The 26,837-nt window shown below is 41.3% G+C and overlaps 1 protein-coding gene across 1 annotated transcript in view; it reads right to left on the minus strand.

Moving 5' to 3' along the window:
• Positions 1 to 6,503: 6,503 nt before the first annotated feature.
• The window catches only part of LOC309572234 (sucrase-isomaltase, intestinal-like), a gene marked incomplete at both ends in the record, with an annotated part of 58,945 nt that continues 38,611 nt past the window's right edge, over positions 6,504 to 26,837 (minus strand). Inside the window, 6 exons of the mRNA XM_082280366.1 lie at positions 6,504 to 6,563; positions 9,373 to 9,531; positions 13,753 to 13,769; positions 13,862 to 13,930; positions 14,970 to 15,058; positions 15,867 to 15,997. Coding sequence (XP_082136492.1) covers positions 6,504 to 6,563; positions 9,373 to 9,531; positions 13,753 to 13,769; positions 13,862 to 13,930; positions 14,970 to 15,058; positions 15,867 to 15,997 — 525 coding nt within the window. The remainder of the gene's footprint in view (positions 6,564 to 9,372; positions 9,532 to 13,752; positions 13,770 to 13,861; positions 13,931 to 14,969; positions 15,059 to 15,866; positions 15,998 to 26,837) is intronic.

A 26,837-nucleotide genomic window follows, 5' to 3' on the forward strand; every position in this document is an offset into this window, starting at 1 on the left:
GGTGTGAGTTTCAGCAGTATCCCAAAACATCGAGCTCTGCATTGCTTTGCAATCTTGTTTGATAAGTGAGAAATAAATTGTATTTCACAGCACTTTCCCAGCTAAGAGGGCAGTCCTGTGTTCCTCAAATAATCCCTGTGTCTGCAGGAGTTTGAGATCAGCGGCACATTTAATTTCCGCACACTCCCATTATCTCCCCTCCATATGTGTGTTTATGTGGGGGAGAGGGAGGGAAAAGGTGGGAGGAAGCAGTGTAGTCCTGAGCTATCAGCAAGAGAATGGAAAGATTTTATTGTATCCCACAAGTGCTGGACTTTGGTCTCACCAAAACAGGAGTTGGGGCTGGTGTCAAGTGCTTGTGAAATTGCATGAACCAAGAAGGAGCAGATAGAGCAGAAAACTTAGCAGGAAACTTTGCTTTAAAAATAGCACCCCAAAACGTTTTTGGTACATCCCTGAAGCTCCATTATATTTGAGCACAATCTACAACTGCAACAACCTCCTGAGCAAAATTCAGTGAACAGAAAGGACACGGAACTCTCATTAATTTAGGATTTTTTTTCCATTTGGGTCTTTCTCTGTGATGAAATTCTGCAACAACCTTTAGAGAGTGTCTGGTTGCTACAAGGTCTACGCAGTCCCTTCTGGGTCACTAGGAAAAGCCTCACCATCTGTCTCAGGCCTGGAACTGCTCAGAATAGCTCCAAGGCTCTGTCCCTGCTATCCATGCATCTCTCACTGCCTCTGCACTCTCAGGGCTTCTCCAGCTGACTGCACTGCTTCCAAGAAAGGGCACTTTCCTGCCCTCCCTCCTTCATTGCTTTCACTGTGCCCTGAGTGTAGCAGTCAGGACAGTGCACAGGAGTGTTTGGGGACCTCCAGCCTTGCTATTTGGATCTGTGCTGTCTCCCTAAAATTCACAGAGCTTGCTCATTTCATTGAGTGACCAACAGGAGAGGACACCAGAATGCTCTACTGCACGTTTTTTTCTTTGAGATACTTGTAGGATGACTTCTTGGTAGCCATGGGGCAGTGGCTGCCAAATCTGGGGCATGACCTGGGAGCATTGCTGGAGCTTATATCAGCAGCGCTCTGGGTCTGGGCCAGTTTTAATCCCTATAGTTTGTTAGTCCCTAGAGAGAGATCCCACCTTTGTCTGCACATCCTCTGGCAGCTCTACTTCTGTCTTGGGATGGAAATGTGCCTCACAAGAGAAAGCCCTGGCAGTCTCCTTCCCTCTGAGCCCAGTAGGTTCATTTCACCTACATTTCATAATCCTCTGCAGCAGTATTTGCATTTTATGCATTTGCAGTGAGCACAGTGACAAATCTCTAGCCAAGGTCTCTATGGGTCACTGCTGAGGCTCCAGGCACCTGCCCCATGGATCCAGGAGCGGGGAAGCCAAGGTGCCACTTCCCAGCCCAGGTCATGGATCTTGGTGGGTGCCTGCATTGGGAGGCATCCCAGGAGAGGTTGCATTCTGGCTTGCATCATGGTGCTGAGCCCTGAAGTCTGACTGCTCCTGTATCCACCCCAGTCACATTACCCCAGACCGCAGGGAAAACTGGCATTCATGGATGTCTGACTCACCTTGCCATGTCACACCAACAGCTGCTGGTCTTTGCCCCTGGGCAAGGGGTGAGGGCCAGGAACAGGGTCACTCCTCTCCTGAGCCAGGCACCAGCTCTGCTGTAGGAGTCTTGTTGTTTACCTCATGCTCATTGTAGACCCAGTGATATTTTTCATCTTTGCTGCAGACCTGTTGGCAACATGAGTGGCAGATAGTCCCTGCATGAGAATGGCAATGAATTGCTTTGATTTTCAAGTCGATTCAGGTACCACCTGGTGACAGGAAAAAGTAATTACCAAAACCTTCACAAGAAGTTATTCCAATATATTACATAGTAATATTTACCAAAAATCTGATCATATCAATGGTATTTTATAATCTTTGTAACTATGTGGAGACCTCCAAAAGCACTGACTTGTCACAGAAATCTCCATATGTTTTGCAAAAAACCTACAAAATGTCCTTTCGTTATTCATAATCGCAAACCCAAGAGAGACTGCTGTGATCAGTTGGCATGACACAGGCTAGGGATACAGTTCCAAAAAACTCCTGAATTACTGAGCAAGAGCATTTATTTTAGAAAAGCATCCACTTCTCTTTTAAAAATTTCTACTGCAGGAGAATTCACCACAGTTCTTGAAAAGCTGTTCCAACAATTAAAATAGCAGTGTTTGAATTAGTCTAATTTCTTTAACAGACACCAAATCTTACCTTTGCTAATTTAAAGAGCTTCTGCCTCTGCATTTCTGCCCCCATAGGTACACTGAAACTTTCATGGGACTGAGCCTTCTCCTGGCCATTAGAGACAGGTTGAGCTCCACAGTGCATTCACAAGAAAATGCTTTTTATTTGTAGCCTTTCAGACATTGTTGTGGCTTTACTTTGTGGCAAGCTTATTTATTTCAGTATATTCCACATATCTCTGACACCAGAATGGGACAGAGTGTTCCAACAAGATGGTACCAGTATGACAAACAGATGAGTTATGAGGCATGTCTGCCTTTACTTGTCTTTATATCTGAGGTTGCTCTACCTCCTTTTTGATTCATTGGGAACTCATGCTCAGATCCAACAAGCTCCCACATCTCCTCCAGTGTCTCCTTTCCTCTAGCAGAGTCACATCTTCCTTTGTCTCTTCTTTATTTGAGGACATGCAATACTTCATCAGGCCATATCAGAATAGATTTTTGGCATCCAGCTTACTGAGCACAGCAGAGCCCTTTTGTGCATGTCCCCTTCATTTAATTTGTTCTTCTTCAGTCAGTGTAGCTGATTCAGGCTACCACCATCTTTTCATAAAAAATCAACATAAAGCTTTTACAAAAATGGACAGTGGGGATCCTTTGAGATTAAACCTAAAATCATCCGTTTTATATAAAAAAAATTGAAGTGTACACTGAGTAGCATGGAGAATGTTTATTTTTCCCTTCTCTGCAGAAGTGAAGCCTAATGGCATATTCTTAGGGGTCACTGTACCTTGGCTGGTGAATTTCTCTTTATGGCTTTGTAAGGCAGAAGCCTAGAATCAGCAGGGTTTTGAAATGCAAAGTAAGATTTTTACATTTCAACTCCTTCAGATTCTGAGGGGCTCAGCTGGTGGGTTTTATGGCCAACAAAGGCAGGATGGAGAAAGCAGCTGACTACCAATGCTTTTAAATCCCAGCCTGAGAAGTACTCACTCCACTGAAAATCTCTATCTGTAATAAATATAATCCACACCAACACTTGAGGAAGTTAATTCTTTAATCCAATCTAATCTTAGAAGACAGTAAAATATTTGTCTGTAGATTCTTGGGTTCGCCTCATATCACTTTTAACATGTGATCATTATTTTTTGTTGAAGTTGTTATCCTTCTCACAAGAAGAAAAAAGAAATTGTCGGAATGGGAAGGAGCAAACAGTGTAACCAGAACTTCAAAAAAGTGTAAATGATCCAAAATTACACCTGTACCTCAATGCTCAGAGAGGATAAATAGCCAGATACACACACATCCACATAAACTCCTTTTTTCTTTGATGTCCCTAATGCAAATGCTGACCAAGGACTGTCTTGTTTACTTTTATGGAATAAATATGTGAAATCAGAGCCCAAGGCAGATGTACTACTGACTGGTGATTTCCTGTTGTGTTCACTGAAGCTACAAGGCACAAAAAAATAACAAGAAAGGAATAAAATCCAGGTTGTAATACAAGATTGAACAGCATATTGATGCTGGTAGGAGTGTCTTTTTCTGCACTTATTTTTTTAATATATATGTGCAAGTGCCAGCTTAGTCACTGATTTCAGAGAAAACCTGTGAGCACTGGCTGACTCTCCATGTTTATCCTGCAAAGAGCTCTTTACAGAGGTGACATCTCCAACATCTCCATTGCTCTCCAGCCACATCTGTGCTCCAGTTTCCACACCAGTCTCCTTTTACACCATTTGTCAGCAAATTCACCACCTCCCTTCTCCCAGTCCTGCTTTTACCCACACTGTAAGGCAGATTAGAGAGAAACCCACTGTACCAAAAAAAGCCCCACTCACAAAACAACCAAATTCTGTTCCCCAGTCCAGGCCAGGGTGCTCACAAATCACAAATTTGTGTTCTCTAATACACTGGTCTCTTGCTCTCTCTCTTTGCTCTTTTGCCATGGTGAGGAACTAACATCCTCATATTTGGACAAAAACTGAGAGCAGGTACCTCTTTGATGCCATTGCTGGAAAGGCACATGGAAGAGATTGGATTCTGCACAGAACTGGTCTGCTTTAGGGGTCCCCATCCATCCCACATTGTCAAACCATGCAGCAGCTTTTTCTCTTTATGTCTGCAACGGGGTGAGCAGGCACAGGGCTTTCACAGGCAGTATGAGGGGATGCTGCAGTGTGGCCAAGCCCAAGACAACATCTGTAGCCAGCAGCCTCTGGACCAGCACCTCCTGTGCAGCCCCTGCTGGTTGGCCCTGCTCTGGGATCTCTAGTGCAGAAAGAAACATGACACACAGTGCAGACACATCCTCTGGGTCTCTGCTGTTCCTCAGGTCTGTGCAGCAAGCACTGCTCTGTATGGCTGCCTGCTGCTGGTGTCTGCTCCAACAGAGGTTCTCCTGCTTTATCCCAAATACACAGCTCTCACAAACCCTGCTGACATCATTCCTCTGCACAAGGCCCTTCATTTGCACAGTCCATAGACTCAGAGGGATGCACTTTTCAAGTGTTTATTTCATCAAGGACTGTAGTTATGTGCTGTATTCTACAGCAATGAAGGTGGTTAGTTTATCTATCACCTCCAACCATCTTTCACCCCACTGCCCATATTCTGCTCTTCCTCAGTCCTTTCTCACCATCTTCAGCTACACCTTTTTGTAGTATCTTCTCCAGCTTCTTCCCACAAAGGAGCTGATGAGCAAGTTGCTTTCTCTGAACGGTGCAGAGCAAACATATTTCACATCAGACCTTACTGCAACCAGCAGACTCTGGAGAGTCCCAAGTCTTAAGGTTCCTCCACAAGACCCGGCTCACTTTGAGAAAGCAGCCCTTAGCAGCCAGCCAGAACTGCATTTGTCTTCCTGCAGCTGACATAAACTGGAGAAGTTTATACTGCTCTGTTTGGCGTCATGTCTAATTCAGAAGAACTGTTACCATGTAAAACCACCTGGATGAAATCCTTATTGAGTGGTCTCAAACTGATTCTTGTGAAAATTGGACATTCTTGTTAAAGCATGCTGGATTTGCACATGCAACAGTTTGTCAGGAGCAGTTTCCTGTGGAGGACTAGTGTTGGGGATGTTTTTGCAAGAGTAGCCTGTGGCTGAGGCCTTTTCCTGTGGAGTTTTGGAAGCAGAATTAATCTGCTAGGAACTGGCATGGCATTTCTGTCACAATAAGTGTCTTTTGTACATTTTAATTATGGTGGAAGACAGGAGCAGGAAGAGTCACAAGCACCTTAAGGAGCTCGAGATCAAGCTTAAGACTGCCTGCAATGCCCTGGGAGGAACTTCACTAGCTGGTGCTGGCAACCCAAACTGGAACAGTCCCTTCCTAATTGCCTTACTGGACTATCTGTTTACTACTGAAGTTCTTGTAGTTGCAAATTGCAATTCAGATTTCCCTGAAATATCAACAAAGGTGAAAAGAGGTTTTTCACACAGAGTTGAAAGCATGGGAACAGCTGAGTTTGTGAAGCTCTGCCTCACCATGGTGTGGATCCCTCCTATCAGAAGTCATGGTGTAAATTCGAGGGCACAAACTATGTGCTGTGGTAACAGCTGATCTTAACACTGGGGACAGTCTCCACAGGGAATCAGATTCTTGAAAAAAATCCCCCAGTTTCAATAAATTTTCTCTATGGTTCCTGCATCCCAAGACATGCCCAGGCTGCAGCCACAGTTCAGGATGGAGACAAAAGTGAGTGATCACTACAGCTGTAGATCTTGTGGTCTGGGACAACTGGCTGATTTGTTAGATATGATTACATAATATTTAATATAATATGATATTAATATTTATTAGATTATATATGTATTGCATATTATATTAATGGCAGGTTATGTATTGGGCTATGGGAATTAAGCTGACTACTTGGTTGTTACTCTTTTTTTTTCCTACCACAGCTTTGAAAAAAACCCGAAGCAGTGTATGCTGTGCAGAATATGGTCCCACTGAGAACATTTCCAAATATTATCTCCATCTGTGGTGAGACAGAATTGTCAGGATGATTTCTTCTATGCTATTTTAAACACACATCAGTTTATGTTAATACTCATTAACTACTGTTGAAACTTTTATTTGAGGAATACTGAGTTACAAATACTACATAAGAAAAGATCAGTCATCAGCCATGAGGTTCATAAGCAATGTTTTAATGATTAATTTTTTTTTCATTAAAATCATATTGAGATCAATATCTTGAGGGTCAAGAATGGTAAATTAAGCCAGTGTGTTCTGACCATTCTAGTAAAACTTAATGTTGAGTTCCTCAGTAAGTGGAGCAGAAATCCGCAAAATCAGTTTCTGTGGAAGAAAAGAGACACAAAATAATGAGTTATGTTAAGGTAAAAAAAAAACCAAAACAGTTCAAAACAGAGATTAGGAAGTGAAACTTGCGTTTACACCTTCATGTTTTGTTTAACATATCTGGTAGGTGAGACTGACTTGATGGCAGCATGCATGTTCCTACTGCTGTATTCAATTCAATACCCCTTTTAGAAATTCAGGAATGGTTTAAAACTAATTAATAACATGAATGAAATATTAAATTATAAATACAATATCTGTCGTGCTCGCTCTCTGTTCAATGTTAAATTTAATGTATTTTGTGTTACTCACATAATTTCCGTTTTCAGTACTTCACCAGTTTTATCTTTAGGTTTCAGAACTAATAATCTCTTAAAATGCATGATATCCATTCACACCTCTTAGCTATTTCTTTGCCAGCCCAAAAATTCATGTTAACATTACTCTAACAGTCTGTGTTTACTTAAATCGCTTCTTCAAATTATCTAATATTTTCATCTTTCATCAGAAACAGCTCTCCACCACTGCTTAGTGAGTTGGAATTCCACTTATTGAATAATTAGCCTTTTCCTCAAATACAGGGAAAAATCCAGACATAAGTCCTGCAAACCCACTCAAACACTAACCTGAAAATTGCCAGACAGCCAGAAAGGCTACTCCAGACTGCAATACTGCATGGACATTGGGAGCTATGGATGTTGGGAACCTCTGCACTTCCCAGCAGAGGATGCAAGCATGATAAAAAGAACCTTCCCTATGCCCAGGTCATTTTGTTGTCAGCACAATCCTGGCCAACAGATGTACCCTTCCAACATCCCTGCTGCAGTCACTGTGCAGTTCCTTAAGGCATGAGACTCCAGAGGAAAAAAAAGATAACAGACTCCTAATAATAGGAAGATTCTGTGATATTGAAAATGTCAGATCAGGGTAGTGCTGGATGAATCAGAGAGAAAGAAGTGGCTTATTACTAAGCAACCTGTTTCTATTTATATACAAATAAATATGGCTCAATAAGCACTTTAGCACACTATTAGGTAAATATGCTTTCTGTAAAGCAAAACCAATGTGGTAGAAGTTAGTTTCTACTGTAGCCCTTCAAACAGTGGGGTCTCTGCTTGTTAAACTATTACACAAAATGTCATCTCACTAAGCCTGTAAGAAAGTGGCAAATTTTCCCTTTGTGTTTTATTTTTTTAATTACATGGATAAGTTTTCAAGATCTAAACCCAAGCTGCTGCTAGTGCTCTTTTTTAATTTTTTTTTTTTTTAGAGGGTCAAACCTGAGATAATTATAGGTAGCAACATTGTAACATCTGTACAGGGATGGTGGGAGAGGTTTGACTGAATCTCTTAGAATTGGGAGAAGAATATATTTACTTGGTATAAAAAAAACTTTTGTGCAGTTTTGGATCCCTACAACATCAGCTTGGTGGGGTTTTTCCTCCAGCATTTGAAACAGATCTAAAGTCACAAAGATAATATTTTGCTCTTAAATCAAATTTTAAATTATACTTTTGTGACAAGCTTATTAGTCTTTTTAAATCATCTTTGTATGTGAGGCTGTTAGTCTGCAGTTATCTTCTGGATTTCTGTGATTGGTACCTTCAAACACATCTCAATGGGATGTTTTCTTTACCCTCCCACATTTATGTTGCTTTCAGCTTGCTTAGAGGCTGCTAAACAATTTCTTCTCTTGAGGCAATACTGATTACATTTATTTATGACATTGTCTCTGAAAGTGAGATTTTTACAATTCTCCAAGGCAGAAATTTATTCTCAGCAATTTTCTTCCTTTACAGATTCCTTCAATAAAACAAATGGTAGTACCAGGTATGTATAATGGGGATCACTCTCTGGTTACAAATGAAACTTAAAACCACTAAGCCACGTGTGTAAGGTAACTTAAGATGTGACATCCACTACTTGTTGCCTCAGTTATCTTCTGCTGCAGGATGATTTAGTGGCATTTTGCAGTGTTAACACCAGGAGTTCCCTAGATGCAGACCAGTGCTGAGATGTGAGTACACATCTCATATAAAGTGTGCACTTCAGCTTGGTGGCTGGTGACAGATACGGGACAACTGGCCTGAGGAAAAGAAGCAAAAGGTTTTGCTGCTTTTGTCTATACTCCTGTGCAAAAGAAAATTGGGACCGCAGAGGCTGTTGCAGCTTAGGGTGTATTAGGGGTGTGCAGTCTATCCCCTCTGGAATACCTCCATGTTAGTGCCAGAGGAGCACTGCACAAGCAAGTCATGCATCTTGTCTGGAACACTGAGGCTTGGCACTTTAAGATGCTGAAACTATACCTCTTGGGAGACAGGAAGATGCTCCTTAGAGCCAATTACACTGGAACAATTTTTGAACACCAAGTAATTGCAAGAAAAAATCCACAACACTTCTTTTCAGCAGCAGATAAAAAACTTTGACACGTTTTCTCGTTTTATCAGAATGATAAGAATGCCCATAAAACTGCTAACAGTGCTCTCAGCTCATGGACCTGTATCTTCTTTCCAGTATTCCATTAGTTCAAAAATTTGTAAAAGTGGCAGACATTAAGTAAAAGAGAGTGCATATGCAATAGCAAAGATTAAAGTTTCCTAAAAGATCTCGTGCTTTTTCTTTTGCTTTTTTTTCCTCTCCTAAATGTCAGACTAGTTGTATCAAGAACTGGTGTCTGGTTATACTTGGAAATGTAAAGGGGTGTGGATGAGAAACAGTTCCTGTCCTTCACTGACTTCATCTCTCTTCACTGTTCTTCACCTTCCATTCCCTAAGCTTTTTCTTAACCACTCAGTTCAGCTCTTACCCCACTCATCTCGTAAGACAAAGCATCTCCACGGATGGATCTTCCATTCAGAGACACAGCTTGAGGTCTCAGTTTCAGGCCAAGAATGGTAATTTTGTTGTACTTCAGAGTGTCAGCTCCACGGTAGCCATTTTTAATTATTTCTGTCTTCAGGCTTCCCTGGAAAAAGCCACAGAGAAAACTTTAGGACCACGACAGCTCTTTAGAGGTGACTTGCTGCACACTGTTACAAGGTTTTATCCTTGTCAGTGAACATACAGAATGTCCAATGTAGACACTGATGTCATAAAGGAAAAAACAACAGTCACATTAATTTGCACATAAGAAAGGTTTCATGTATGATTATAAACTTAAGAAAGTAAATAACATTTACAACATTCATTGGATTACGAATAGAAAAAACATGTCCAAGAAGACATGTTTTTCTATTTTTAATCAATGTAAATTTTGTTCTTGTACCCATTACAGAGTACAGTGGCATATGCAAAGCCAAAATCCAGATACAGAGATTCAATTAGTGACCTTAAGACAGATTTAATTAACATCCAAAACTAACTGCTTTAAAACACTAGCATCTTCCAAAAACACCAGCTGCTAGATATTTTGCTCCTATTTTATATACCACATCTCCTGCTAGAAACCTCAGTTATATATGTTCCAGCTTTAAGAAGACTAAAGGAACATTGTATGTCCACAGAGCTGTGTTTGTTGTACTTTTTATTTACTATATATCCTATATTTAGGGGAGTACCAAGAGGACATACAAAGTCATTAAACTAATTCATTTGGATCACCAGTGACAGTAATTTCCCATACATGCAATGAAGAGGAATCATCATATCTCTTACGTGATCAAAGTTGTTAAGGAAATAAAGGTGAATTACACTGCTCAGGAAATGATGGATTGCTATACAATCATGACTTTTTAAAAATATGCCAAGGAGAAACCCATGATGGAACCTTTTGCATAAATTAGCTTATGGTATTTCAGTGGTGCATTGTAGGAGGGGAGCAGGAGCTAGATCACAGTATTTGTAACTTAGGGCTGTGCTTAGACTGCTTATTTCAGGCATCCGCACTAAAAATAAGTGCAAAGCCCCAGCACACTGATTTAAACTGCCTAAATAAGGAATGTTGGCTATTATTCAGCAAACAGGGTGAGGCCTCCAAAAGCCTCCAGCAAATGTTGTAGGGTACCTATATGTGGTGTCTTATCCCCCCTGGCAGAGCTCCAGCATAGAGGGAGGCTCAGTTTAGAGAGAGCATCTCCTTATGGTGGTTTATTGCTGTCTCAGGTGTGGCTAAGCAGGAGAGCCAGCTCAGGTGGCCACACAGACCCAGGAAGCACAGTGTGATGTTGAACTTGGCTCTCAAGCTCAGAGACCCAAGACAGGACTCTTCAGTAAGGCACCATTTTCCCTGACCAAGGTCTAGAACTGGAGGTCTTGGGGAAACAGAATCACAGAATATGCTGAGTTGGAAGGGACTCATAAGGATCATGGGGTCCAACTCCCTGCCCTGCACAGGACAACAGGATGGTCTGGGTGGATGTGACCCTCCCCTCCCCAGGCATCTAGTGGTGAAAGCAATTGCCCAGGAAGGTCCTGACTTATTGTTTGAGGGAGTTATGGATGTCACTCAAAACCCCATAAATGCAAAGTGACATGAAGCCCTTGATCTGATGCCAGGAGCCAGGATTTCTGTACTCTGAGCAGAAAGGTCATGAGTTTTCTTTCTTATCATCTAGCTCTGATCCTATCAACTTCACCTCTTTTGCCCCCTACATTTTCACCCTGAAAACTGGACCAGTTTTAGGAGAAACTTGCTTTCAGGCTATTCAGTCACTTAGTGCCTAATGCATCCTTTCAGAAGATCCCATTTCATTGGACAACCCTTCCATCACCATTCTTTTAGTACAGTCTGGACCCGCTTGGTACAGGGCAGAGCACACCTGCCTTGTCTGCCACCCCTGGGGATGAGGACCTCCCTGCTCATCCCTGAAGCACAGCAATCTTATACATCTGGATCAAGTATTTTCCTAGCCTGGTGGGCTTCATATAAGGGGGCACTTTGACTTAGGTCATGTAGTCACTGTGAGTGTCAAAAGGGGCATGTCAAGGGAATTAAAATGCCAACTGCAGTGAGACAGCAGCACAGAGCAGGAGCTTGAATCATTCTCTGAGACTTAGGTGCCTGCCCTTGTCTTGAATTCTTCTTTATACTTCTGAGTTTTTTAAATGAAAATATAAAATTAAAGGGTCTAATCCTGTGGCTGTTATTTTTGCAACACCCCATGCTGGGTTCAGAGTAAATGCAGTGATGTCAGACCTTACCAGAAAATCTCTCAGGGAAAAAAAACTTGTGTGTTCTCCTAAAACTAGGTGTGATTTAATTATTCATCCACATTTTTTTAAGAATATAGAAATGTGCAACAAATACTAAGGCCTTCATAGATTTCTCATACCTCTACAATTTGCTATTTGAGATGGACCATTTTCTTTACAAACACAGAATAAAAATCTCAACATTAAAGATTACTGGAATGCAGATAGGGAATTCAGTCATGGATGTACAGGCAGAAGTCAAATATGAGCAATGAGAAATGGAAGTGCCAGAGAATCAACAATCTAATTTGCACAGTTCAGAATTTAATATAAAACTGGATATTGTTTTTCTGTAGCCTTCCTGCAATAAATTACTATACACAGACTACAGAAAACCAAAGTGATTTTTCTTCCTTTTTGCTGTTGCAACATCCTTTTTTTCTGAAGAATGAACTTTTTTTTCTTGGTAAATCAAGAACAAAGTAAGTTAAAATTAAATTTAAAGTCTACCCATGTGGTATTAGTTCCAGGAAAATATTTCACGAATATACCAGGCTACATAATAAGCCCATTGGCTTATCCTGGACTGCTGTTGCTCTTTCTCCTGGAAGACAGACCTTCTACGAGCAATATCACAATAGAGGTTAACACGATTTTATTGGTTTGAATATTTTCTGTAGATTACTTTGGGGCTTTTAGGAATACATGGCATGAAAATCATGTATCATTTAGGTTGGAAAATACCTTTAGGGTTATCAAGTTCAACCATTAACCCAGCACTACCAAGTCCACCACTAAACCATATCCCTGAGGGCCACATCTACACATCTTTTAAATAACTCCAGGGATGGTGACTCCACCACTTCCTAACTACTCTAAGTAGTTTCTTCCAGAGCTCGACAGCCCTTTCAGTCAAGAAATTTTTCCTAATACCTAATCTAATCCTCCCTGGTATAACCTGAGGCCTCTGGTCCTATCACTTGTTACTTGGAAGAAGAGACTGACCTCCACCTGCCTACAGCCTCCTTTCAGGCAGTTGTAGAGACCAATAAGGTCTCCCCTGAGCCTCCTTTTCTCCAGGTCAAACAACCCCAGCTCCCGCAGCTGCTCCTCATCAGACTTGTGCTCCAGACCCTTCACCAGCTCCTCTGCCCTTCTCTGAACACAGGATCTGAGGTCTGGCTTCACCAGTGACAAGTACAGAGGTACAGTCATTGCCCTGGTCCTGTATATTTCTGATACAAGCCAGGATGCTCTTGGCCTTCTTGGCCACTTGGGCACATGCTGGCTCATGTTCAGAAGGCTGGGGACCAAACCATGCCATAGTCTTACAATATCCTATTTCTTACCAAATACTAGAGTTGCAGATGAAATATGATCTGTATAGATGGGTTATTGAAGTAGGTTAAGGTTTTTCTACAATAACTCCCACAACTTACTGTCATATACTTAATGAGCTTATGGCAGATATATTTTATAGTATTTTACTGGACTGAAGCCTTGACTGTTGGGCTTTTCTATAGGTCTTTCCCAGGACATGTCTGTGCAGAACTGAGCACTGTGTGAAAGGCATCAGAGCACCGACCCTGAGCTAATCTGCTCCTGTGCTGCACAGAGCATCTGATCAGCACCGCGGGTTGCCAGTAGCGTGCTGGATCTCTCCACAGGATGCCCACCATGGGAGCAGTGTCTGTGCTGTCAGACAAGGAAACGCAAGCTAAAGAATTGAGACTACGTAATTCTCTACACCACAAAACAAAAACATCAAGTGATCAAAAGGTTGCTGGGATATCCTGAAGGGAGGAATCTAGCCTTCTCCCACCCGTCAGACTAAAAGTGTTTGCTAGGAAGAAGACAAGAAAAAGGTCCCTTGTCCCCAGGAGCTGCAGCTAAGGAAAAAAAAAACTTGAAAAAGTGGGTTTTTTCAGATTCATATCACAGCAGGGACATTAATGACATGTGTCATTATGATACTCAATGAAGCAAACACAAAACTGCAGGATCATAGCTGGACTATTTTGTAGCTAGCTGTAAATGAAAGCATTAGGTAGCTTACCCGGTTTATAGACTGAGCTAGAAGATAAAAAGCTTTCCAGAGAAAAGTTAGACATCAGCACCTTAAAATGGCTACACTAAAATACAGCTACCTCTATGTAAGTAGGTACCTTGTATGTTGCCACTTACTTTGCTGAATGTATATTTAGCCAAGAAGTAGTTCTCTTTTTCAATAGTATCTGTCAAAACACAAAGCAAGGACGATTGATATCAAAACAGGCAGCAAAATCCATAAGCAGTTCACATTATTGTAGCAAGTGGCTAAGGTCAGACTAAGATGATTTGTGGGCTATTTAACCTCTTCCTCTAGTCTTAGGTTGATCTCAGGAGAACACAAGGTGGGAGATTGCCCTCTCTAGCAGACCAGCTGCTCCCAATGTAACACATTTCTCATATCAAAAGGCTAACTTCAAGAGCAATCTGCTTTTTGCCTTCACAGAATCACAGAATAAGATGACTTAGAAGGGATCCTCAAGGATAATCAAGTCCAACTCCCAGCCCTGCACAGCACCATTCCCAAGCATCGCCCCATGTGCCCAAGAGCATTGTCCAAACACTTCTTGAACTCTGTCAGGCTGGTGCTGTGACTGCTGCCCTGGGGAGCTGTTCCAGTGCCCAACCACCCTCTGGGGGAAGAACCTTTTTCTAATATCCAACCTAAACCTCCCCTGACACAGCTTCAGGCCAGTCCCTTGGGTCCTGTCAGTGATCACCACAGAGAAGAGATTGGTTCCTGCCCCTGCTCTTCCCTCACAAGGAAGTTGTAACTGCAATGAGGTCTCCCCTCAGTCTCCTCCAAGCTGAACAGACCAAGTGACCTCAGTCACTCCTCATATGGCTTCTCCTCAAGGCCCTTCACTGTCTTTGTTGCCCTCCTTTGGACACTCTCTAACAGTTCAATGTCTTTTTATATTGTGGTGCCCAGAACTGCTCCCAGCACTCAAGGTGAGGCTGCCCCAGTGCAGAGCAGAGCCGGACAATCCCTCCCTTGCCTGGGTTCAGATGCTGTGCCTGATGGCCCCAGGACACAGGTGGCCCTCCTGGCTGCCAGGGCACTGCTGACTCATATTCAACTTTCCATTGACCTTTTTACTGTTCAGCCTGGGGTCAGTTCTCCAGTTATTTCTAGCAGGAGCCAGTGCCATTATGCTGCTGAAAAGGGGGCCTGAGGAGAGCCCTGTATGCAGACACTGCTTCACAGCAGGGGACCAGGCTTACCAATGGAATCACCATCATCCCAGAAGAGAGATCCAGAAGCTTGTCCTTGTTCATCCAGGGCAATAATCAGTCCAAATGGGTTCAGGCGGCTGTTGACAAACATGTTGAGAAGTGTCAGTACAAACCTGTGTGCACTGTCCCTTCCAAGTAACTTAACAAAAACTTCTGAGCACAACTCCCATTTTAACGTTACTAAAAAGGTCATGACAGAAGAATGACAATAGTGTTTACCAAAAGGACTCCCTAAGTGATGACAAAATCTTTGCCTTGCTTTGTCCCACTGAAGTGTAAAATTCCCACCTTTTGAGTGCTCATGTGGAAAAGTTCCTCCTTCTTTTGTGGCCTTAATGTATGATAACTGGACAGTCTGGGAGTTAACTGGTCCCCAGTACTACCATTGTATGGTTGCTGCACAGCGCTGTCCCCTCTCTTTCCTACTCAGATTAGCTTCCGAGCATAGGTCAGACTTGAGACCAGCACATCCATTGGCATGGGGAAATAATTTTCCTGAAGAGAGATTTGAGCTTTTCCGCCTTGTTTATGGCATTTGATAAATTCGCCCAAGAAGTGTTTTGCATTTCCCCTTGCATACATTTCATCTGAATGACTGACAGCAGGTCAGTGTGGCAGTAAGAGATGCAAAAGCTTTTCTGAGCATAACCACAGAGCCAGGAGTAGGCATCAACTGTGCTAACAGTGACATGGGTCATCTTTGAGGTGATTTCTCCTAATGAAAGGGAGCAAATAGTGGTATAAAAATACTGTACTTATCACTTGGGATGGCAGCTGGGAGCTGCAGATAGTCTCTCTTCTGTACTTTCTTTTGATTGCTTTTTTGACTGACTGCGAGTCTGACCCGCATCGTGGCTGCTTGGTGACAAACACAGGCGACGTTACCTCTCAGTAGTGGTTGTGGCTGGTGCCTGTTGTGGCAGAATGTACCCTCCACGGATGTACAGAGGGATCTTGCTCAGTGGGGCAGACACAGTAGCATAGTTCTTCTTCCAGGCATTTGGCACTCTAAGACCCTACCGCAAAAATTAATGCAGTTAAAAAAAATGCCAATCCAGGCACTATACATATACACTACTGAAAAAGAGAGCAAGGGGTACATTTTCATTTCAGTTACATCAGTGAAAAAAACAAACTAAAACATGGACTTCAGGAGTATTCCTGTAGTTTCTTTTTTAACATGAAAGAGGATCTAGCCCCTGCAGTTATGCATATGCATGAGACAGAAGCATCATGACTGAAAAACAGCAAATGGTCTTTAAAAATGGTATCATTATTTCATATGCTGTGAAAAAAAAGCCACTCATCAAGAGACTGAGAAAAAATAAAAAGAAACTTTTGCTTTCTCTTTTTATACATATGGAGCCTGTCACAATTCAGTTTAAGGTAAGTGATTCATAGTCATTTGGGAATGTAAACTGTAGATTTTCTTCTCTTCTAAGAACAATTCTTCCCCTTTCAAAAAGTAATTACAGCATTCAGTGAGTGAAATTTGTGTGTGTGTAGACAACCAGCATTAAGTTCTCTGCATCATCCTTTTCTGGTTTAATGCCTCAAAACCAGCTGTCGGCAAGACTTATGTACAGAGTAAATAACAGGAAGGCTTTGCTCTTGCCCTCTGTAAATGGTAATAATGATTTACGGCAAGCACCCAACCTTGGTTTGGATAAGCACCACGTGCATGACAAGTACGTGCCAAATACTGGGAGCTGAGCAATGCCAGGGGCAGGCACATAGGCAGGGCAAGGGACACAGGCCACTGTCCCTGTGCCCAGTGCAGCAAGGAGGCTCAGGGGGAACCACAAGGAGAGTTGAATTGAATGTTCAACTTTGCAGCATCACAGTTTTATGAAAAGAGAAAAAGGGTTGGATGAACATCCATCTGAGGACACCAGCCAAATGCTGAAAATGACCAAACTTATTTAAGAATAAGCCTGAATTTCCTCTGAGAACATTTCTGTTCTGCCTGCTCCTCTGCCAGGGGCGCTCAGGAGAGTTAACAGCAAACAGCCTGATGATCCTGGGCTCACATTTTTGAAAGCTCTTAGCATCAGCTTAACTGCTTCTGTTGAAGCCAACACTGGGCTTAGGCTGCAGATTGCAGCAGAGCACTTTTGGAAATACGGTCCTGGTGACGGTGTTGGGAAGGTCAAGACTCACAGTCCCTGAAAAGAGAAGGTACTGGCATGTTCCACAGAGCAGATTGTTCTGCATCTCTTGGAAGCATCTTCCAGAGTGGGGCCTCACCCTGCTCTCACAATATGCCTTCTGTCAAAGGTGATGCATGTGCAAAAGTACATGCACAGGAGGGCTTGTGGCATGTTCTCAGGAGTGTGGCTTAGGTTTCTGCCTCTGTCTCTGTGCAGGGAAGTGTATCAGAACAAGAATTAAAAGTGGGGGGCAAAGAAAGAAATCCTGGCACTTTCATGCATGTCTAGGTTGCTCTTGAAAATTCTGTTCACTGTGACTTAGAGCTTTACATAGCAAAAACAGAAAATAAAATGTTACTGAAAGACGTGTAATTTACTCTCCCAGCTAGCCTGATGTAAACTTTTTGTTCTTCTAGTTTCTAGTTAAATACAGATGCTGTGGCAAAAATACTGCTGAACATTGCTGAAAGTTATTTTGCTGGAATTGTACCATTTTAAATTATGTAAAAAAAAAAGTAAGAAAATTAATCTTAAAAATACATACGGTATAGTAGTCGAACCATTGTGCTTCAGGGAAGTATACAGTCACAGATCTTGCTCCCTGTAATTGTTATAAAGAGATTAAAGTCTTTTTTCTTTTTGCATTTCTGATATTACATTAGCTTTATTATATTTGTGCATGGAGAGATGTATGCTGAATATTCTAATAATATCAAATTTTGGATATTATGGCTGGCTTACTGTCCTAGCAGTGAACTAGTGCTGGCTAATCTATAATACTAAACAGACAAGCCTATCCTATTTGGGGGTTTTACTGCTACATCCCAGGATGAGTCAATGTTACATGATTATTTCATTCTAGTACATAACTCTATGTCTTGCAAATGTAACTGGCCTAGGTGCACTCCTCCAACATCCGAGCAGCCCCAGTGAGGGCTATGGCAGCCTTTGCAAGACAGGGCTTCACATCTGAAGCGGAAGGACACCACTGTTCAGTGCCTCTTGCACTGTTCCAGTCACAGAAACAGGCAGAGAATAAGCTCTAGCACACAGAGGATACACAGATCCTTCTCTTCTTGTAAAAAATTTAAAGTTGCAGATAAGTAATAATAAATAATAAATGTTTTGCTAATTGCACAATTACTGTACTTTGTTTTGCAGCATGTGTTGTGTCATATCGCTGCAGGGACAGAATCATGCTAAAGGCACTTTGTATTAATAACTCCAGGAACAGCTGGAATCAAAACATACTTCCATTTTTGTCACAAGTTGCTTAATCTCACAAACAGATTAATTTTTACTCTCAGTGTAGATGTCTGCCCCTTTGCAGAATTATGGTTTAGCCCCAAGGACTACCCTAGGAATCTTGTGGAGCAACTAAAGGTGGAAGAGTTAAGGCAAAGTTACCATTTGACATTTTAGGGGTTTTAGATATACGAAAAACCTTATAAAGTCAAGATGCTCCCCTCTCCATCTTTTCTCTGCAGTATTAAGACAACCCTGGATACTCTGGTCTACAGAAAAGTGTGTAACCATCATCTGAGTCATGATGATTTTAGGGCCAGGTTGGATGGGGCTTTGAGCAAGTTGGCCCAGTGGGAGGTGGCCCTGCCCATGGCAGGGGGGTTGGAACAAGGTGATCTTTAAGGTCCCTTCCAACCCAAACTATTCTATGTCTTTATGATTCCATGAGCTTCACCTTTATGACTCCCTAAATAACAAACCAGTGTGTAAAGCAGTTCCCCATTCTAATTCTTTTTGGATGTCTCACTTGCTCTCATCCTAAGACTCAAGGAGTGAAGGGCAAGTCATCCCTGACCCATCTTCTCTACACAAGCAGATGCCATGCTGCAGTTTGACACAGTCACTGCTGGCCTGCACTGCCAGAGTGTGGGGCTTACAGCTCACCTCTGCCCCTGCCCTGCCAGCTGGCGCAGCCCTGGCTGCCAGCTATCACACTGCAAGACCCAGCAATGTGCTGCCTTCAAAGTTCTGCTTCCCTCATCAGGCGACAGGCATGCAGCCCTCCTTTTGTGCTGCAGTTCTTCAAAAAACCATAAAGAACTCCTTATCTAGACCCCCTATCATTTTATATATCTTTGTAATGTTCTCTTTCATTCAATTCTTTGCAGGAAGCCTCCCCTGGCTTGTCACTCCCTCTTCATGGGAAGGCTTTTTTCACATCCTTCCTCATCTTGCTGGTCTGAGACCCTGTGAAATCTCCTTGTTACTCATCAGCTATTAGAAATCTGTGTGAGTCTGAAGATGAAGGACTGATGAAAGAAATGCCTCAGTGGGGTCAGAATAGTTTTAGATGCAGGAATAAGATTTTTATATTAAATTCACAGAGACAAAAGGGTTAGTTAAAAAAAACGTGACTAACAGTGGCCTGTTTATATGTTTGATCATCAGCAACATCTAGAAATATATCAGATATTCTGGCAGCATGCTGATTGCAAACTGCACTAGGATACATCACATGAAAATACTTAGATCTGCTCAGACGTACCTTTCCTGTGCTGCCAGCAGTCAGTGGTGGGCAAGGAGAGAAACACACCCTTGCTCCAGCCAAGCAGCGAGAGCCATGACCCCAGTACTGTGCCCAGCACAGCAGATGAAAATGCTGCTTTTTAAAACCTGTCCTGTTAGCAGCTAACATTATCATTATCGTTTCCATAATGACTGCCTTTGCCTGTGATGCTGGGAAACTCCTCCCATAGCCCTTGAGATGCCTCAGTTCCAAAACACTGTGGGTGAGCGGTAATATGGAAACCAGTTTGCTTTCATATCTGTGTGTTTCTTCCTAGCTTGACAATTACTGCTCTGTGTGTGTCCTTGGAAACTGCTGCCAGCACAGTAACAGGAGCACGTCAGGGGCAGCATCCAGCCTCTTTACATCCATTCCTCACTTGAAGTAGAAGGGAAAGGCTGTGCCCCCACTTTCATCCTCCCACTTCAAGTACTGAAAAGCTCTGTACTGTTCTGTGCTGCTCAGGAATGTATTCTGCAAGCTTTGACAGTGGAGAGTAGAAGGGGATGGATATGAGCAAACATGCTCTGAATGTCATCCAATGCCCTAAGCATCATTCGTTTCTTTTATTCCAGTATGATGGCATTTTTAATTACAGTACTTGCCTCTTCAAGAACAGGAGCAATCATAAAGGCAGGTCCCCAAAGGAAGGCAGTGTCTATTCCATGAGTCTCCTGATCAGAGGTAAATCTATTTTGAAAGTGAAATACACAATGTTAATTCACAGTCATTAGAATTTGCCAAATATTTTGGTATTACTCACTGTGACAAGTAATTTGCTTCCTGAAAGTATCCTTCAACACAGTCAAATAATTTTCCTGATTGAGGGAATGCCAAAAGCTGGACAGAGATTCAGATATTTCAGTAATACCTACCACCCCAGAGCAGACCAGAACTCTCACAAAATGATGAAGCTGATATCTTTTCAGAACAGCAACAGTGGGAAAACAATTCACTTAATTTCTATTCATGGGGCCGAGAGTTCATTGTGGGAACCAATGAGCAGGAGAGGGGCCAGGCCCAGGAGAGGGAACGCAGAATAAAAACACTGTGCTCTAGGATCTAAAGCATTTGTGAAAATCCTTGAATTTGGCTTTCCACACCTTTCACAGATTTACATTTGAAATTGTTTGCAAGACAAACACAAAGCAACATTCATACATATTGTGCTTTTTAGCTGCCTCTCCTGAATGGATGAAAAACCTACAGAATTCAATCCATTTTACTCGATGCGCTAAAATTGATTTGGATTCTGATCATGTTCTCCAGAATGCTCACAGTCCCATTTGCCTGGCATCACCTGCCTTCTCTTGGGAAGAAATCTCTGCTCTACCATGCTTCATCTAATGAAAATATCAAACAGCACCTGGCAAAGAAGAGACATCCTTCCCAACTTAGGAACCTCCACTCATCCAGCATAAAATCCTTGAGAATTTAAATAGGTTTTCAATCATTTGTAAGTCTATTCCTGAGGAAATAATTAATGGATCCTAGTTCTTATAAGAATGTCACATGAAGTGTGTCTCAAATCCTCCTAAAATCAAGGTACCTTGTACCTCCTGACTTCTGCTGCTCCTCTGCCCCCCTGCCACTCCAACAACACTGCTGCCTTGTCAGAAATGGCAACTGGTCTGGTTTTCATGCAGTTTTGACAAATTCACACTGGCTATTGCATATTTACATATTATTCTCTAAGGACATATCAACTCCTTGTTTAAAAATTCATTTACTGTGTCTGTTTCACGGACTTTGCAGCTGTCTCTGTCTAAAGCCAGGTCTCTGTTGAACACTGGCTGGAGCAGAGTGGCCCCGTGTCAGTGCCCTGCTCTGACACCCTGCCTGCTTGGGGCAAAGGCCCACACTGCACCCTGCCCAGGCTTACAGAAATTTCCCCAGAGAAGTAAAGATAACTTGGCAATAAAAAGACACCTATTGAGTGCTCAGATTTCTAAAATATTGCAAACTTAGAGGAGTACAGGAATACACGGAACTTAGGAAAAAATGTTCTTGAAGGCATGCCTTGGGCTCTACTTAAAAGAAACCTCAATTTATTCAGAGTTTCTTTTTCTGTCCAGAACAGTAGCTCTTTTGGACACATTAATCTTGGTCATTATTGCATTTTGACATAATGTTTTGTAAATATTTAAAGCAGATTACCATTTTTGATTAATTACCTTGTCCTAAAGTTTTGAAATACAAAACATGAGTTTTTCTGTCATCTCAATAGGTGCTCTGTATTTTCAATTTCACTGTAATAAAATTGTAATATTAATACAATATATTTTGTTGTGGGAGATTTCAGGACAAGAAGCTGATCAAGAAATTATGAAAAAAGAAGAATCAATCATATTTGTACATGGAAACAAGCATCTCACCCTCTAACTCAGCCTAATTTTCTCTTGCAATTATAGCAACCACTAGCAAAAATTCAGTAAACAAATGAACTTCCCTATTTTGAAAATATAAGCCATTAAACCATTAAGCTGTGATCTATGAAAGGTCTTTAATTCTATCTACTACTTTGTCTGGTTAGATGCTGGCCTCTTTTCTGTCATATTTTCCCCCTGTTTAGCCTTTAAACACAAACTTTCCCTTCCACTAATGGATTACCACCTCATGGTCTTTTTAGACAGCTGAGATATTGACGCCTCTGCTTCATGGAGTGAAAGCCTCAGAGGCACCAAATATGCTTATATGAATCTACAGGGATGTTGTTCTTGTTTGTTACTTGAAATGAGCCTCTAAATGTTCAAAATGGAATGAAATGTCCACACGAAATGGCTATTGATTGGAGACTCCCTGCCTGGGTACAGCTGTTTTCATGGTGAGGACTGTGAACTCTTAAGAGCTTCACCTGAAAAACGAATGCAGGAGTTTTTAGTTTTCCTTTGTATTTTCTACAAGTAAGAGGCAAGGTTGATGTAAACTTCCGTCATCCATACACTGAAAATTCTGTTTCAGCTCTCTTTCTCAAAAACCCACATTTCTCCTGTTAGCATCTGGGTCACTTTCTCTACTTGGGTAGACCCACTACTAAACTGCTTAATATTAATTAGAAATAATAAGAAATACTCATTAAGCAATAACAGTGAATAATAATAACCAGAATTAACTAATAGTAGTAAAAAACACTTTAAAGCTACTTTAGGATCTAGCTATGGCAACATTAGCAAATGATGGGACTAGGATGCCAGTAGGGGCACTGGGGAGGGAAACAGTTTGTGTTGATCTCCTGAAGCCTACCCTACTTACATGCATTTTAGAGGTTTTATTTCCTAGTTATCCCACTCTGGTCCTGCTGACTAAGCTCCCATCAGTGTCTGTAGTGAACCTCTCAGCTCGGTTTCATCCGACAGAAGCCTCTGCTGGCACACCTGAGACTGCTTTATGACTCAAATCAAAGCAAATTTGGAAATTTGCTAATGCGGATGTGGCCCACATAGAGTACAGGTATGCTGGTAATGGTCAGAAAGGCAGCTTTAATGACACTAAAGTAATTCTGTATTAGCAGAGATTAGCTAATATTAATGCCAAAATTAACTTGGGCATTTACAGTATTAACACAAATCACACTAAGCAAAAATAGACCTAAAAGAAATACTTGAAATAGCATATAGCCAATTGTAAGTTATGAGTATCTACAAAATTCTCCTTAACTTTATCTAGTAAAATAACATTACAGAGTAGAAAGAGGAAGGATACTGCTTTAAAATTTATCAGTTAACCAGTATGCTGAGTAAGCAGAACAGATTTTGTGCATATCGTTTCCATACATGAATTGCCTGCACTTTAGAGTAACCTCAGTTTAATTTGCAAGAAATGCCTTACCCTTTAACCAAAATGTTTTTAATCTAAACGGAACAAAAAGAACATTAAACAGTCCATGACATAGCCTGCCCCAATGAAATGAAATTGTGGCAGAGCTTCAGGCTTTCCTAAGTATTATTTGCACTCCTTTTGCTCAATCTTCGCATAAAGCATTCTGAAGTAGAAAATTTACCAAAAGCAGGTAAAAAACTAATTAAAAGATGAGGACAGGGAAACTAGACCTCAGTTGGATTCCTGTTTCTTCCAAAAAGAAAAAATGAGCTCTTCCAAAAATCTGAGTTTAATTTTCAGAGGGGCTTTTCAGTCTGCATTTATTAATCTCAGTTTTGCACCTGCTTCTACACTCAAACATCTCTAGCTCTGTTTTCTCTGTGCAATTTGTGGACACAGATGCGTGTTTCATAGACAGCATGCAGATGCAAGTGCTAAATTGGAAAAAAAACAAATGCTATGTATTATTGGACTCTCTGTATGAGGCCTTTTAGCATTCTGGATCAGAATACAGATTTCATTGATTTCATTCAAATATAGAAAATACAGCTATGTGACTCCCATTTTTGAAATAAAGAAGAACTACGTATTTGCCTAAGACTAGAAATTTTCAGAATTCTTCTTTCTTAAGTTTGTCTTTTCCCCCCACTGGAAACAAGTACAGGTTATATATTAATGGAAATACTTTGCACATATATTGAGAGTCATCTTTGTGCATATAACTTGACTGATTTAATTGTTCAACTGTTCTTTTAAGAGAGAGCATGCAATAATAGTACTGTGACTATTCTCCTAAGGATATCAACTAGTATATACACAAGAGCTCAACTACTTTTGTGAGCAAATTACGATAAGAAAGAGACTCCAAACTCACTCATGCATCAGTGACCGCACCACCGTGCCTCCGTGAACGTGAGACTCGTAGAACAGGGTGTACAAGTACGGCAGGAGTGAGTATCTAATCCGAAGAGTAGCACGAGATATCTTGGCAAATGCATCTCCAAACACTGCTGGGTCTTGTTCCTGTTCAGGAAAAGCTTAGATTTGTACTGAGCATTGAAACAAACTCAGCAGAGAAGCTGAGTGCAATGTAAGGAGAGCTGTGGCTGGCATCATGCTACAGAAACGAGTGTTTAAATAAGAAAAAGCACTCATTTGCAAACTGCAAGATATATTAAGAACAACATCCATTATTCCCAAACTAACATTTGTATAAAATTCTTAACTTGAAAAATTCCAGTGAGTTCAAAAAGATCAGGCCCCACCACAATGTATGTGAGCCCTCTGCAACCACCCCTAACCTTGTGAGGAGAAGGAAGCTGGGGCTCCATGTCTGTGCTCAGGAACAGAAACCCTGCCTCTAGAAATTAATTTATCCTTGAGATGCAAGCCCTCTCAGACAAAGGAGATAAAACACAGGAAAAAGGGAAGACTGATAATCTGAAGATCAAAGTCAAAAGCATAATTACGTTAGCCACGAACATAAAGGCAAGTCTACTTAAAACAGTAAACTCATAGCCCCGCTGAAGCCAACACGTGTGACCAAAGTCACTGTGTGTGGTACAGAGAACATTCCATCCATTCAAAGGAACTGGATTTCTCCTCCTGTGTGCCCCATTTCAGAATGTCCTGACTAACAGTGCACCCACACACCAGCAGTGCCCCTCAGTTCCTTGCTGCCAGCGATGCTCTCCTGCGAGACAGGACACACACTGGGTCCCACCATCAAGAGGACACGTTGGAGCAGTCTGTCTGTCTTCATTGGTTGGTTTTGATCTTACTCCAAGGCAACCTTGACTCTGCCATGGGATGAGATGCAGAGCACGCAGCCAAGGGCAGTGCTGATATGGGAAAGTGTTACATCTCCTTTAATTCCTCCTGTCCAACCTCTCTAGTGCTAACCAGCCAGCTTAAAAATCACATGGCTCTCTTTCTCCTTCATGAAATCTTTCCAGAGTACTCAATTTTTTCATTAAAACTGAAGACTATATGACGAATTCCAAGGATAATGAAACGTAAAAGGAATAGAAGTAACAAAGCCTTTTATATTATGTAGTGCTTTTCAGACAAGAAAAATATTAATTAAACTGTTTGAAATACCAAATGAATTAAGCAAAGTGAATATTTAAGATTTTATTTTAACACTAACCTAATGCTAACTAAATTCAATATTTAAGTAAAATTTCACCATTATTTTGTTTACGTCAGAATCAGTCACTAAGAATACTCCCTGCTGGCTCTGAGCTCCAGAGCATCCATCTATTATTTCAAAATTTGCACTATATTTTTTACCAGTGTTCTGACACTGTAAAAACACTGCCTAATTTCACAAAACACCAGTCATACTTCTTAGATTATGCTGAGTCATCCAAAATGCCTGTTCATTTCTTTCTGTGAAGACAATGTTTTAAATGGATATAAGTAATCCACTAAAACCAAATATATCTCTGAGTTGCAGGACCCATCACATAGACCCATTGCTCTCTTCTTGTTTATTTTTATATATTTGTATATATCTATTTTATTAATATATATTTATTTAAATCTATATATATATATGGACCTCTAACTTTAGTGGAGAGGCAAATTGAAAATATTTAGCAACAGCTAACACCTCACAGACATTTGTTCTCCTACAAAGAAATACCTCAGGGATCTACAGGCTAATTGTTGACCCTCTTAATGATACTACTACGGTTTATTATTCCTGCATTTGCCCAATTGCTGAACATCCATCATACTCTCATGCGGAGACAAAGGTCTTTCTGGGAGTGTAAATGTTGCAGCATTTTGATGATGCAGCTTCAAATCACTGAAGGTTAGCAAATAACCTGAGCTCCAGCATTGCACAGATCAGTGTGCGGAAGGAAAAAAACCCAAACATTTACTGAACAAGCAGAACGATTCATCACGGTTGCAGATAAACACAGAATAAATACAAAGGCTGCAAGACCTTCAAACTTCATAGCTAGAAACGTCCCAATACTTCTTTCTGTTTGCAACAAGTTTTTAAAGGACTTTTATGGTGTCGAAACCAGGGCATGGATCTGGACTAAGGCTGCACTTTTTCATGCATCTCATGGGCTCTTCAGCCTCTTCTGGCCTTGGTTGGCTCTTGGCTGATAATGCTGTCTCTATTGGTGCCTCTCCTTGGAATTCTCACGTGTTTGTAACTTGCTCATAAACAGCAAGGATGGTGTTTAATGATTTCTCTCCCCTCCCTGCAATACTTATTATAATTAGAGATGTACTGAAACAAAAACTGTAACAATCAAGGGAGTAGGAAGATACACTGACACTCACTGCTCTTAAACATGGGCTTCCATAGGTAAAAGATGAAACAGATGAATTTTACCA

The sequence above is a fragment of the Coloeus monedula genome (assembly GCF_965178545.1).
Source record: "Coloeus monedula genome assembly, chromosome: 4".
Taxonomy (NCBI): domain Eukaryota; kingdom Metazoa; phylum Chordata; class Aves; order Passeriformes; family Corvidae; genus Coloeus; species Coloeus monedula.